Source organism: Leptonychotes weddellii, chromosome 3, assembly GCF_054177405.1.
Source record: "Leptonychotes weddellii isolate Sample4059 chromosome 3, ASM5417740v2, whole genome shotgun sequence".
NCBI lineage: Eukaryota > Metazoa > Chordata > Mammalia > Carnivora > Phocidae > Leptonychotes > Leptonychotes weddellii.
This window is the reverse complement of record NC_138371.1, coordinates 3,873,776-3,888,307: the sequence shown is the minus strand read 5'-3', so window position 1 is coordinate 3,888,307 and position 14,532 is coordinate 3,873,776. Positions and strand designations below refer to the sequence as shown.

At 43.3% G+C, this 14,532-nt stretch overlaps 1 protein-coding gene across 1 annotated transcript in view; it reads right to left on the bottom strand.

The window, feature by feature from the left end:
- Positions 1 to 4,407: 4,407 nt before the first annotated feature.
- Positions 4,408 to 14,532, bottom strand: part of LOC145720425 (dynein regulatory complex subunit 11-like) — a 73,005-nt gene continuing 62,880 nt past the window's right edge. Inside the window, exons 11-12 of the mRNA XM_081813341.1 lie at positions 9,641 to 9,879; positions 4,408 to 4,947 (exon numbers count right to left, since the gene is read on the bottom strand). Coding sequence (XP_081669467.1) covers positions 4,822 to 4,947; positions 9,641 to 9,879 — 365 coding nt within the window. The 3' untranslated portion in view covers positions 4,408 to 4,821. The remainder of the gene's footprint in view (positions 4,948 to 9,640; positions 9,880 to 14,532) is intronic.

The following is a 14,532-nucleotide window of genomic DNA, read 5'->3' as shown; positions in this document are numbered from 1 at the left end:
TGGCAAGATCTCATTCCTTTTGATGGCTGCATAATATTCCATTGTATATATATACCACATCTTCTTTATCCAGTCATCTGTCGATGGACATCTTGGCTCTTTCCACAGTTTGGCTATTGTGGACATTGCTGCTATAAACATCGGGGTGCACGTACCCCTTCGGATCCCTACTTTTGTATCTTTGGGGTAAATACCCAGTGGTGCAATTGCTGGATCGTAGGGTAGCTCTATTTTCAACTTTTTGAGGAACCTCCATACAGTTTTCCAGAGTGGCTGCACCAGCTTGCATTCTAAATGGAGGTGTTTGTGTAAGCCCCAATGGTCTCGGGGACACCTTATAGGAAACGCCGTGTTATTAGGCTTCTGAACCTGAAACCTGCTGATTCCTCAGGGCAGGCCGAGTGCAGAGCCACCAAGAGCTTTAATCCCACTTTAATCAGTTTCCATTCCATAGAACACTCCCTTAATGAGGGTTAATGACATTAATTACTGTCCCCTTCACTTAAGAACATGCTCAAGAGGAGCTAAATGTCACATAATGACCCAGGAATAGCTCAAGCCCCAGCAGAACTCCCCAGAAGAGCCTATTGCTCTTCTTTCTTCCAGCCCCACTGCCCTCCACCCCACACGCCTCCTATTTCGCTTTCCTCCCGTCATTTCTCCCATGTCTCTGTCTGTTAGAAATGGAAGGTTGCACATTGCTGCATCACCTTTCCTGGGGACTGGGGATTTTTTGCACTGACCACTGACAGGATCATAGTTTGGTAACCTGCCCACCAGTGGATGATAACATAATGGGCATTCTCCTGCAGGACAGGTGTGCTAGTTGGGCACCCCTTTCCTTTTCTTCCTTCCATTCTTTTTCTTTCTTTCTTTCTTTCTTTCTTTCTTTCTTTCTTTCTTTCTTTCTTTCTTTCTTTCTTTCTTCTTTCTTCCTTTCTTTCTTTCTTCCTTCCTTCCTTCCTTTCTTTCTTCCTTCCTTCCTTCCTTCCCTCCCTCCATTCCTTCTTAAGATTTTATTTATTTATTTGAGAGAGAGAGAGCGAGAGCAAGCACGAGCAGGGGGGAGGGACAGAGGCAGAGGGAGAAGCAGGCCCCTGCTGATCAGGGAGCCCAACATAGGGCTTGATCATGACCTGAACTGAAGGCAGACGCTTAACAACTGAGCCACCCAGGCACCCCTGGGCACCTCTTCTGAGGGCAACCTGGTGAGAGCTACTCAGATTTAAATGCACAGGTCATCTGATCTGGTAACATCTCTTCTAAAAATTTATCCCACAGATTTTTTTCCCCCATACCTACCGAGAAAAAAGAATGTATAAAAATACCATTGGGCACTGATGGAACAGCAAAAGGGTGGACATAATCTAAATGTCTGTCAGAGACTGGTTATGCTGTATAAATAAATAATTATGCTATATTTGATCTATCTATCATCTATCTATCTATCCATCTATCCATCCATCCATCTAAATTATGCTGTATCCATAAAGTGGGGCATTATGTAGCTGACATAAAATGAGGCCAATCTGCATGTGCTGATACAAAACAATACCCAAGGTATATTATTAAGTGAAAAGAGCAAGGGGGTAAAGCAATATATCTATGATATATGATCCTGTGTGTAAAAACAGTGGAGTATACATATGTGTGAGCATACGTGCATACGTACCCATCTCCTGCCACACATCCAAAGCAGGAGCCATGGTGTGCATATCACTTGTGCTGGGCTACAGCGTGCCAGGCTCCTGTGGGATTGGCAGTGACATATGGGGGGTCCGCTTGTGCAGAGCAGAGGGCTCCTGTGAGCAAGGCAAAGCTCGCTGGGGTGGGAGGCAACATCGTCGTTCTCGGGGACCAGGAGGTGGAGCGGGGTGGGTCAAGTCGTGGGGAACTCAAGCGAAAATCTAGCACTGTGAGGGACAGGAGGCCATAGTTTGGGAGGAGACCGTGTGACCAGGAACAATCCTGTCTCAGTGTGGGGGTGCCATGAGGAAGAGCAGGGGACAGCAGGATGATAGTTATTAGGCTAACCTTACCAATTACTCTGAAGCCGGACTATCCAATATGTAATCACCCTAGCCACATGAGGCTGTTTAAATTAGCATTAGATAAAAAAACCAGTTCCTCAGTTGGACCGGCCACACTTCGAGTGCTTAGTAGCTGCGTGTGACTGTTGGCTATTGCCGTGGGAGAGCACAGACCTGGACCACCATTTTGGTCATTGTGGGTAGTCCTCCTGGATGGGGCTGCTGGAACGCATGTGTATCCGTTATACTCCTGCCATTTAATTATTGTTTATTAAGCTTTACCAACACAAATTTGTATGAGTTCTGACCAAGGGCGCTTGTCGTTAAACCAAGACCAAGTTGCACGATCTTGTCTACTTGTAACATGTTAACACTGTTTATTTCTTTACGGTTCTCATGATTTTCATTTCTTGACAATGCAGATCCTACTCTTTTGTAATGAGCATCAAATGCTAGAGCCTTCAAGTCTGTTCTTGGGTCATAATCAACGGTCTGGTTCCCATGCTATGTGACAGGAAGGGTCTTGGGGTGACTGTCCAGAACACATGAAAGTTGAACTGCTCTCTGAAGTTGGGGTGGGGAGTCTGCCCATCTGTCAAGCCACTTTGGGCCTTGGCCAGATGCAGTCTGAAGCAGGTAGTGGGGGGCAGGCCCACTGTCTGTGGAAACCGGGGTTCCTTTGGGAAGAGGAGGCAAGTCTGCAGGAGGCCAGTTAGAAAGCTGAGGTCATTTATGAATGCAGATTTGGGAGACTGCCTTCTGGTGTGTGCAGAGCATGTCCCCAGCACACGGGCCTATGGCTGTCTCTGTCCTAATCTGTGTCTGTCTCCCACGCAGACACCAGCTGAGGGGGGGACGTGCTGAGGACCAGAAGACACTCGGAAAGCAGGGGTCATTGAAGAGCTAACCTACCAGGAATCCAGGAAAACCCAGAGAGCTAGCTTAGTCTACAGAGAGGGAGATTCTACAACCTTCTCTGGTGTGACCAAAACTGTCAGATAGGGTATTCCTAAATTTGAGATGGAATTCAGTTTAAGTCTGGGGCACCTAGGTGGTGTAGTTGGTTGAGCCTCCGACTCTTGGTTTAAGCTCAGGTCATGATCTTAGGGTCATGGGATCGAGCCCCATGTCGGACTCTGTGCTCAGTGGGGAGTCTGCTTGAGATTCTCCCTCTCCCTCTGCACTCCCCCTGCTTGTGCGTGCTCTCTCTCTCTCTCTAAAATGAATAAATAAGGAATAGCATGGAGGACATTAGGAGAAGGAAGGGAAAAATGCGGGGGGGAATTGGAGGGAGAGATGAACCATGAGAGACTATGGACTCTGAGAAACAAATAGGGTTTTAGAGGGGAGGGGGAAGGGGGGATTGGTTAGCCCGGTGATGGGTATTAAGGAGGGCATGTACTGCATGGAGCACTGGGTGTTATACGAAAACAATGGATCGTGGATCACCACATCAAAAACCAATGATGTTGGGTGCCTGGGTGGCTCAGTTGGTTAGGCGACTGCCTTCGGCTCGGGTCATGATCCTGGAGTCCTGGGATCGAGTCCCACATCGGGCTCCCTGCTCGGCAGGGAGTCTGCTTCTCCCTCTGACCCTCCCCCCTCTCATGTGCTCTCTCTCTCTCATTCTCTCTCTCAAGTAAATAAATAAAATCTTAAAAAAAAAAAACAAACCAATGATGTATTGTATGGTGACTAACATAACATAATAAAATTAAAAAAAAAAGAATAAATAAATCTTTAAATAAATAAATTAATTAAATTTCAAATAAATTCAGTATGCTTCCTCTGATGGCATTCTCACCACAACTTAGAAGCCAGTTACTTACCATCTTCCACCAAACAAACTTTCATATTCATACAAAATTTAAATTTATCTTTGACCATTATTTTTCTATTCTTTAGTCTTGTTCTCATTTAGCATTTCTTGCTTCTTCATGCAGGCTTCCTCTTTTCCACATTTACCCTATGTTTATGTAGTACTTTTCATCTAGCCCTCAGCCTGCTCATATTCCCATGCTTCTCAAGAGCACCAGGCTGGGAGGGAGGATGATTTCAGTCCCTCTGTCCCAGATGTCCACTGTGTGATCCTGGGCTTAGGTTCCTCCATCTTCAAAATCAGAAGATTAAGCTCGTTAATTTTTTTTTTTTAAGTAGGCTCACACCCAGCATGGAGCCCAACATGAGGCTTGAACTCACAACCCTGAGATCAAAACCTGAGCTGAGATCAAGAGTCAGATGCTCAACTGATGGAGCCACCCTTGTGCCCCCAAGCTTGCTAATTTTAAACATCTTTTTTGGCTCCAGCAACCAAATTACTGAGTCGTTCAAAGACAACAGTTTTTATTCCATTATATAAAATAGATTAATAGAGCAAAGAATTATTGTATTAAAATATGTTCAAGATAATATACAGTATATATGGATTAATAAAAAGCCAGAGTGTTGGTTACACACTCAAATTACTTACTAATTGTCAAATTAGAGTATTTTCTATCACATTGTAAATTTGGTGACTAGTACTGATGAGATGGAAAGATTGTGTGTGGAGTGGATTTCCATTACATACAAACTTTACACAGACTGAGAAACAATTATGAGCTCTAGAAACAATTGTGATGGACATCGAACTTGGTGTGCAGCCTACTAAAGATCTGAGTGAATGCAGGGGCAGATGAGTTCAAGGCATCGGCCGGGGTCTTCTTCAGATAGGCAATGGTGAGCCTTCTTCCCGGCAGGTCAGGACCAGCTCCATCCCTGAGACACTCAAGGATGGTTCCTCAGAAGGGCATTACTTTTTCTTCTCCTTTTTCCCCTTCTTTTCCTTCTTTTTCCCTTGATCCTTTTCTTTTTCAGTGTCCCCTCCCGTTAGCGCCAAGGCTCGCTTTTTACCCATGGGGGTTTTGGCATACCAGTCCTGAAATAAAGCAGATGTTTAGGAAAATATCAAAATGGCACGAATCACTGGAATATTCTTAAAAATAAAGAAAAGCTTGCTAAGGAAGGAAGGGACAAGCAGCCATTAAACTTTGGACATTTAATATATATTTAATACAAATTCTTTTTCAGGGGATTTTCCAACCTGTATTTTGACACAACTTGAAATTTCTACCTCAAGGAGTTAACAGTTTCAGAGAATCACAGACCAGATCTAACCAGCAGCTCTTCCCATCAACTAGTCACCTATCTTTTTGGGGATCTTACTCTATCCTGAGGGCGTGGGCTTGGTAATGTGAACGATCCTCTGTGGTTCACACATGGCCACCAGAAGCTGGACCGGTGGCCACGTGGGAGCCATGGGTGGCCACACAAACACTCGGAGGGGAACTATTGAAGACATGGCAGAAATACCAGAGCCAACATACCAACCAAGCACCTCAGGGTTCCAACTGGCCCCGTGAATGCATTTTTCTCAACTTTCACTTTTCATTTGAAAGCTGAGAAACATTTTCATTTATAAACTTTATAGTAGTAATAATATTTCACTGAATGACTACACTACAAGTTGTTTATCAATTCTCCTATTAATGGACATATGGGCCATTTCCAACTTGTCATTAGGAATTTGTACATATCTCCTTGTATACTTATGAGAAAACTTCTCTAAGGCATAGACATAGAAATAGAATTCCTGGGGGGCGGGTAGGGCATGAGCATCTTTAATTTTACTGGATATTTCTAAATTGCTCTGAGTGAGAGGCTAGCTCAGTCTTTTTAAGTCTTAAATGTCTTTATTGTTTCCTGTCTCTTGGGTAGTAATTTAGTTGGGGATAAATGTAGGTACACAGTTACGGTTCCTCAGCACTTTGCAGAAATGATCACACTGTCTTCTGGAATAGATTGCTATCAAAGAGCTGTTGGACCTCCCCATTGTTGTTTCTTTGTAGGCAATCTGGCATCTTTGAAGACTAGTTTGTTATCTTAGTCCTAGGCTCACAATAATGTATGTGTGTGTGGATTTTTTTAATTTGTTCTGCTGATCACTTGGAGGTCATTTTTAATCTAAGAACTCATGTCTTTAATTCAAGAATATTTTCAGCAAATCTTTCTTCAAATAATTGTTCCTCTAATATTTCTTCTATTCTTTTCTTTTAGAGCCTCTATAAGTTATGTGTCAATGTCTTCAAAGATTCTTAATTGCAGTTTATAGATTTTACCTTTTTGGTTTTCTGTGCTGCTTCCGGAGGGAGTATCCTCCAGTCCATAAATTTGCTCTTTGACCATGTCTAGTCTAGAGTTCACACCTCTTTTATTTTTGCCATTTCAAATTATTGTATTTTTAATTTCCAAGCTTTCTTTTTGTGCCTTTTCCCATAATTATCTCTTCTTATTCCATTTCTGCCTGTCTTTGTTTCAAAACTTAGTGTACATCTCTATTGGAAATGATGCCTTCATTTATTTTTTTGAACATCTGAATTATATTAATTGAAACATCTTTGTAAGGTTGTACTTAGCACTAGATTTCCTAAAATGTCTTGGAATTTTTATTTTCAGGTTCATTCTGAGTAGGAGGCTCTGTTGTGGTCTCCATCTCTCTCATGATTTCTCCCTCCCCCACAGTACTGCTTCTACACAATCCTTGGAAGCCAGATGCAGAAACACATCTTGTAGTGATGCTTTGAAGTCAATGCTCCTTGGTGATGTCGACATACCACAGATCTGGTCACAGAAGCAGCAGGTATTGCCACTTTATCCTCCATGGCCCTGGTTTCTTTTTTGTTTCCTAGCCTTGAATTTTCTCTATGCTGCATGTCAAGCACATGGTTGTCCCTGTTTGAGATTTATCTTTGTTTCTGGCACTTGGGGATTATTCTCATCTTTCTTTTTGCTTTGGCTCTGTTTTAAATGTAAGGTGATGAACTCCTAATTTATTGAGACCTGGTATAGAATGTGGGTAATAAAATTGTCTTTGGACTGTGGTTTGAATTTCAGCTCTGCTCCTTTTTAGCTGTGTAACTAGGAGCAAGTCACTTTGCCTCCTTTTTTTTTTTTTCCTGTTGCAACAAATTACCACAAACTTGGTGATGTAAAACAGAACATTTATTATCTTTCGGTCCTGAAGGTCGAAAGTCCAAAATGGATCTCACTGGGCTAAAATCTAGGTGTCTGCAGGATGTAATCCTTTCTGGAACTCCAGGGGAGAATCTATTTCTTCATCTTTTGCACTTTCCTGAGACTACCTGCTCTCCTGGCTTGTGGCCCCTCCTTCATCTTCAAGCTAGCAACACGGGGCTACTTGGAGTACCAATGGATCCTTCCCACGCTGCTAACTTTCTGGTTCTCTCTTCTGATTCCCTTTTCTACTTTTTATGATTATGTTGGACTCACCAGTATAAGTAAGGATTATCTGTTTTAGGTTCAGTGGATTAACAACCTTACTCCATCTGCAACCTTAACTCCTCTTGCCATGTGACCTAACATATTTAAAGGTTCTAGGGACTGGGATGTAGACATCGTTGGAGGGCCATTATTCTGCCTACCATACCTGTCTATGACTCAATTTCCATTTGTAAAATAGGGAAATTATGAGGTCTAAATGAGTTGTAACAGCGCCTGGCACATACGTAGTAAGTATCAACTAACATTATTATGATTATTACCATCTTTATCCTTAAATATTTTCTCCATTATGTCCACAGAGCAAGATATGATGTGTTTGGAGACTCTGCAAGATCCTAGTCTGATACACTGTCAGAAGCACGGTTAGGTCCAATTTCTCAGGGCAGAAATGATTGGCATGATCCCAGGCAACTACAGCGACAATATCACATTATTCACTGGTGTGAAGTGGCAGCCCACCTATCCATCTGCTCAATAAATTTGCCACTAAAAATGTTTATTGAATATCTAGTTGGGGCCGAGTGCTGTGCCAAGGTCTTGAGCTACGATAAGAAGCAGAAATTGATGGGGAAGGGGGCTAGTAGTGATGGTGGAAAAATGATTTAGTTTGCTCAAAAAAAAAAAAGAATAAAATGATCAAATATGCCAAGAATGGAAGTGAGAAGCATATGTGTTCTTATCTCAGGTTATACAATGGTAAGATTTCCTTCTCTTGAATAGTGTGATCAGTTGTAGTTACTGGACCTCCAGTACCTATAACAGAAAAACAAATCACTTCGGAAAGTTAAAAACCCAGCTAAGAGAAAGCATAGATTTTAATACCCTAAACCTAGCTCCTCAGAATAAGAAGGAAAATGATTATTTTACAAAGGAAAAAAAAACCTGGGAATTTCAGAAGAGGATAGGATCTATCACATGAAGAGGATAAATATTTGCAATTAATTCTAACAAGGTTTAAACAATTAACAAGAACATTAATTCAAATCCTTGACAAAAACTCCAGCTTGGAGTTGGAAATATTTCTTTGCAGTTTTGCTAGACCCCTGTCATCAAAACTATAGCTGATGGTTCAAATCTGGCTTGCTGACTGTTTTTGCACTAAAGTTTTATTAGAACACAGCCATGCCCATTCATTTACATACTGTGTATGAATGTTTTTGTACTATGACACAAGATTGAATGGTTGTGACAGAGACTGCGGAACTCTCAAAGGTTAAAATATTTGCTCTCTGGCCATTTATGGAAAAGTTTGCCAATCCCTATGCTGATTTTGGGGGGGAATCAGTATTGTGACTCTTTTCCACCTTGTACTGAAACATTAGTAGCAAATCAGGAGGGAAATACGGTTTTTAGAGTTGGTGGAAAAGTGATACATTGCAGAGGGAAATTTTCCTAATCGTAAGCAGGCTTCCAGACACACAAGGCTTAGACGAGAATTCTGATTCTTTTTCTGATGATTGCATGGCCAATGTTGTGGTGGGTATAATTGCATGGATATAATTTTTCTCCCTTCTTTTCCCAGTTGGCCAAGGAAACTGCCTCCAGGTCTAGAAAGTGAACACAACCGTATTCATTTTGATTAAAAGGAGTGTGAGACATGCCTGCTGGCCTGGGCATCTAGGCTTTCATGTTGATTTGCTTGGATAAGACACATCGCTTTCTGCAACTTCTTTTCCTCCTATAAGAGAGGGATTTGGAAGAGCTGGTTCTCAGTTTCCTCTAGATCTAAAAAATTCCATGAACATCACAGAATATAATGCAAAATTAGAAAATTACACTTTGGTGAGTTCTCGTGATTTCCTATTGCAAATGCACTGAGAAATGAAGCACGCCACAGCGAATCTGGGACAAAACTATCATGGGCTTGAAATGCACTATTTGGTTTTCCTTATGCACGCAGGGCTTGTTCCGTTACATGAACTATGAAGTAAAAACCAGTGAGAACCAAGGGGAAGGCACGTGTACACGTACATATTGTGTGTATGTGTATGCATGTGTGTGTGTGTGTGTGCTTGGATCCAGTGGTTTCAAAGCTTCTATTTAATTCTGTAATTTGGCTGTTAATTTATAAGGTCACAGATCACAATTTTTCCTAAATTTTGGAAGGCACATGCTTTACTGGCAAGGCTGGAACGAATTTGTGATCTAAAAATTTCAAGTTTCCCAATTTCATTGTATATAACAAATTCACGAAACTCAGGAACCAGAGGGAGGAGGTCATGTGACAAGTGTTTGCGCCTAAGACCCAGCCACATAGGCGTTCCGTTTACCTTAAAGCTGTCTTCTTCCTCCTGGTACACCGGACTCATGCTGGTTAACATTGTAACAAACTCCGCAGCTGTGAGCGGTTTGTAAGTTTGCTGCCGTATTCTGCGGTCTGTGAGCACACCTTGAACCACCTCGACTATGTGTCCCTGGGTGAAGCCATCGGTGACCTTTGCCAGGGAACTTATATTCAAGGCATTGGTAATGATGCCTCCATTGCGTTGAATGATCTGTCTCCACAAAACTGTGGTATCCAAGATGGTGGAAAAGACACAGAGAACAAAGGTCACCACAGAGAAAGCAATATTATCTAGTCTTGGTACAAAGTTGCATGTCATCAAGAAAGGAATGTACAGGGAGGAACACTCCATCTTAATTGCAATTCAAATGAGCAGGAAGCCATGTAACTAAATGCTTTTTTTCCTCTGAGTGATTTTCAACCATAAGACATACATGTCAATGGCCCTGAGGTCCTAGACCCACAAAACAAGAAAAAAAGGAACATGTTCAGTATAGTTTCATCTTCAAAGATGTTCAAAATCTTTCAAAATTGGAAATTCAGATAAGGTACATATAAGATCTCTGCTCATCAGAATATTATATTTTCCAAAGTGTTTGTATGAGTACGAGTTTGACTTTTTTTTTTTAATTTATTCATGAAAGTCAGAGACAGAGAGAGAGAGGCAGAGGCAGAGGGAGAGAAGCAGGCTCCCCGCCTAGTAGGGAGCCCGATGCGGGACTCGATCCCAGGACCCTGGGATCATGACCTGAGCCGAAGGCAGACGCTTAACCATCTGAGCCACCCAGGCGCCCCTGACTTTTTTTTAATTATAAAGTTTTTGTGCATTATTTTTATATGTGGAATTGGAATGCAGATTCCAATTTCCATTCATCACCAGCGGGCTCAGTTCCCTTTGGGTGCAGTTTGACCCTTATTCTCCATCCCCAACAATTGTAAACAGGCAGAGGTTGACTGAAATCCCGTGGGTGGATCCCTGGTGGTTCTTCAGGTTACTGGGACCTGGGGTAACAGAGAGATTTCTCTTAGAACACACGGATATCGTGAAAATGAATTATGGAATTACTGAACTTAAGAGATAGAATGGACTCCCACACAGCATTTGAAATAATATTACACTCAAGGAATTACACCCATTCCACAAAGAGAGGGAAGTACATGAGATTCACCATGGCTTGTTTCGTTGTATCCAGACAGTGAGAAAGGTGAGACTTTGCCAAGGCCACCTGTCTCCGAGCCATTCTCAGGGCTGGAGTGCTGGGAGGATCTAGTCAAATGTCTCCCAACCATTTTGACCTTCTTCAAGGAATACTTGAAACAGTTTTTTTTTTAAAATGACCATTATTATATAATCTGAACACTGTCAGGTCTGTTAAATGACTAGCTCATCCAAATACATTGATCCACAAATACTTGATAAAATGAAAAGGTCTAATTATTGCCCAGGAATAGAATGACCTGCCGTATATCTATGAGCCACATCATAGAGTGGGATTTTGGGTCATGAGTCATTTTAACAATCCACCTCCACCATCGACTTTGGTGGTGATGGGGGGGGTGGTGGTCCTTGGCCTTGTGGTGAGCGGAGTTGCTGGGAGGGGTGCATATTACCGTGGGGCCATACTGTGTCTTCCAGCTGTGTAAGGTTGGGTATCAAGGGACACGTGGGCCACCAAACTGACCTAAAGCAACATCTAATCCCCTAGATCTACTCGGCTACTTCCTTGGTGGCACTGTTTGAGCTCGAATCCATCTTAGGCTTACTTATAAAATGCAAGTAGAAAGATTTACTTCTGTGTGAGAAGGCTGCTGTGAGAAATAAATACAAGAATGTAGAGGAAGTGCTTGGAAGAGCGCTGATCTAGCTTATGGTGGGCAGTTTATTTTCTTGTAGTGGTGTTACTGTTGTTCTTGTAATTATCATTAGTCATTCCATTTTGTACCGAAGTTTCCTAATGCTCATTAAAGCATAAATACAAAATATACCAAAGAATATTTCTGTAAAACAGATTACCCTTACCTGGGTATAACTGGGGAAGACTTAGAAATCAGAAAATATAACCCATGGGAAAAATAAGAACAATGACCAGGCAGCATCATCCCTTGGGATCTAGCGTGCCCCTGCCCAGATTTATAACATTGAAAAAAAGCCTGAACAGATCTGGATGGTGACTCTGGAAGCTGTGAAGGGAGAATGCTTTATGCTGAAGCACAGGGCACAGTTCCTCCAGCTGAGGACCCAGTAGATATCCCAGGCTGGAAACTCAAGACAGCTTCAGCCTTGTGCATCCCAGGCACACTTCCTACCCACGGCATGGAGTGGACCAGTGGGTAAGCAAATGGGGAGGGCCAGGGCTCCCATCCCTGCCTCCCTGCTAAGCTATGACGGTCACGGCCGTCCAGCCTCCCAACACGAGAGGTCTCTCTATAAGTAAAGATTCTTTAGAAACAGAGCAAAAAACTATAATTACTCTGGTCTAGCAGGTACCTGGGAACACACTATTGACACTTTAAAATGTATGGTACTTAATACTTACGTAGAGTTTTGGCCAAAGATCCTCAAAATACACACATCATTGATTTTCCCCCAAAGCTCACCATTTGTTAATGGAGGCACCATAAGGGAAACGGTGAAAGCAGTCACAGCTACAGTGGGACTTCGCCACTTGCCCACAGTCTTCTCAAGGTCCAGAATGGGAAAGAGAATCACTTTGACTTCTCATATTGATGAACTAGACTTGCCTTTAAAAGAATAGCTTCTACTGCTTCTGCAAAGCCACCCGTGGTGGGGCTAGGAAGGGTGTCAGGTGCAGAGTGAGTCACAGCCTGGAGGGCTCATGGAGGTGGGAACCCCACAGTGAGCTCTGGAGCCACGGCCTCTGAGTCTTTGGCCCAGCAGCGCAGGTGGAGAGGACGAGAGCACAAGAGACATAAGGGCTGGCTGTGGGTGTGTGGGGAGGACTGGATCAGCGAATGGAACATGGTGAAGGCAGCTGAGGTGCTCTCCAGACTGAGTGCTGTGTTTTACCTTCCTTCTCTTGGATGCAAAGGCTCCTCACTTCTTCGGCCTACTCTGCCTTCTCTTTCCCTTCTTTAGACCGAAAAGAATCTGGTCTTTGGATCTCCTTCTCTGCTTTTGACATTCCAAATGGATTCTGTCCTGGCTTCCAACTGTGTTCTGGAGATGACGTAGTCTCTTAAAATTCATTTGTTGTTTGTGATTTTACAAAAGCCCAGGAAATGATAATATGATTTGGATGAGCTTCTGGCCTCTGAAGACTAGAATTCCAGAAGAATCGGAAGACGTGGACTGAACTCATCCGACCAGACACTGGGTCTGGGGTGGGGGCCTATGATGAATTGGGCTATTAGCGAAACAGACCCCCGAGAAGAGAGGCGAGAGCAGGAAGCATTAGGAATGTGGGAAGAGGAGGCCCAGAGGGATTTCTGGAGACTAGATGAGGCATTAATCAACCTTGCGGGTGGATTTTCTTTGCAGACATTTTGAAGGAAACAGCTTGATTTGGGGAAAGAAGGTAGATACTGAATTCTATATGGTAAATCTTAAGGATCGTGCTTCCTCAGGCTGACCCACCCTCCCCTTCTCAGTGCTGTTACTCCTCCACCCTGCCTGGAGGGATTTGAGAAGCCCGATGGTGAATGTTCCCCAACACCTTCCACGCTCCACAGCTGGTAGATAGATGGCCAAGCAGAGGCCCAGGTTATGGATTTGCAGCCCATGCTTTATGGGCTGGAAGAGACTATTTTTGATCACTGCAAAGACAGGAACAGTCTTTTTTTTAAGATAGATGTCCCAGCCACTGTGGCTATGAAAACTTCAAGGTCACTGGAGGAAATGCTGGACAGCATTTATGATGTCAGCGGGAATGGCGACCTAAACAAATCACCCACCATGGAAGAAATATGTGAGAAGCATGAGGTTTAGTGGACAGCGCCCTGGGCCCAAGAGAACTCCTGCATGCAGGTTTATCATCTGCCCACAGGTGAGGGGATGCTTTCTCCTTCCTCCCCTATGATGCTGCCACGGGGAGACTCAGGTTGGAATCTGTAATGTGATCTGTGTCCTTAGAGATGCCTGGCATTTTATCAAAACAACACAACTGTCCTTGTTATACATCAATAACTTCATTTTTAAAGGGCTTATGGTTTTGTCAAACAATAGAAACTATTCAATCCAAAGTCAAGAATAATGCTCTGGTCCCTGAAAATAACACCCTACCTTATTCCATTAAGATAGCTTAAAATACATATCTACAACAAAAAAAACCCAAACCAAACCAAACCCTGGGATCGTGAGAAGAAATCTGACTAACAGAAATGAGAGCGGGAAAGCCAGGAGTGGGGATGCTCTGTGTGGACTCCCAGTGGGCGCAGACTGCTGGCACCCACCAAGCTCCGTGCCAAACCTTTCCTTGGTGGGACTGCACAGCCCTACGCCCTTGAACTTCAGTGAGGCCGTGGGAGTCATTCTGGCCAATGCAACATGAATGAGACAACAGCCGGCCCTTCTGGGTCTTATCCCTAAAATCTCCTGTGAGATACTCTCTACTGTCGTCTCTCTTTTCCTTTGGTGCTTGCTGAATGCAAAGGACCCAGTGGAGGGCCTGGAGGCTCCAGGAGATGGAGAAGCCACTAGAACGATGGAGAAATAATCGAACCAACGTCCTCCGGTACTTCGTGTATGACATGGATTTGTGAAGCCACGATCACAGTTCATCAAGACAGAAATGAGCTCGCACTGCTAATGGAGTGGCTGGTTGTTCTCTAGCAGATAACATGGGCCAGAAACTTAAAACCAACCAGAAAGGGTCACAGAGTCGCTCTGTTTTGGGGGTGCTATTGTGACTGAAGAAGGAT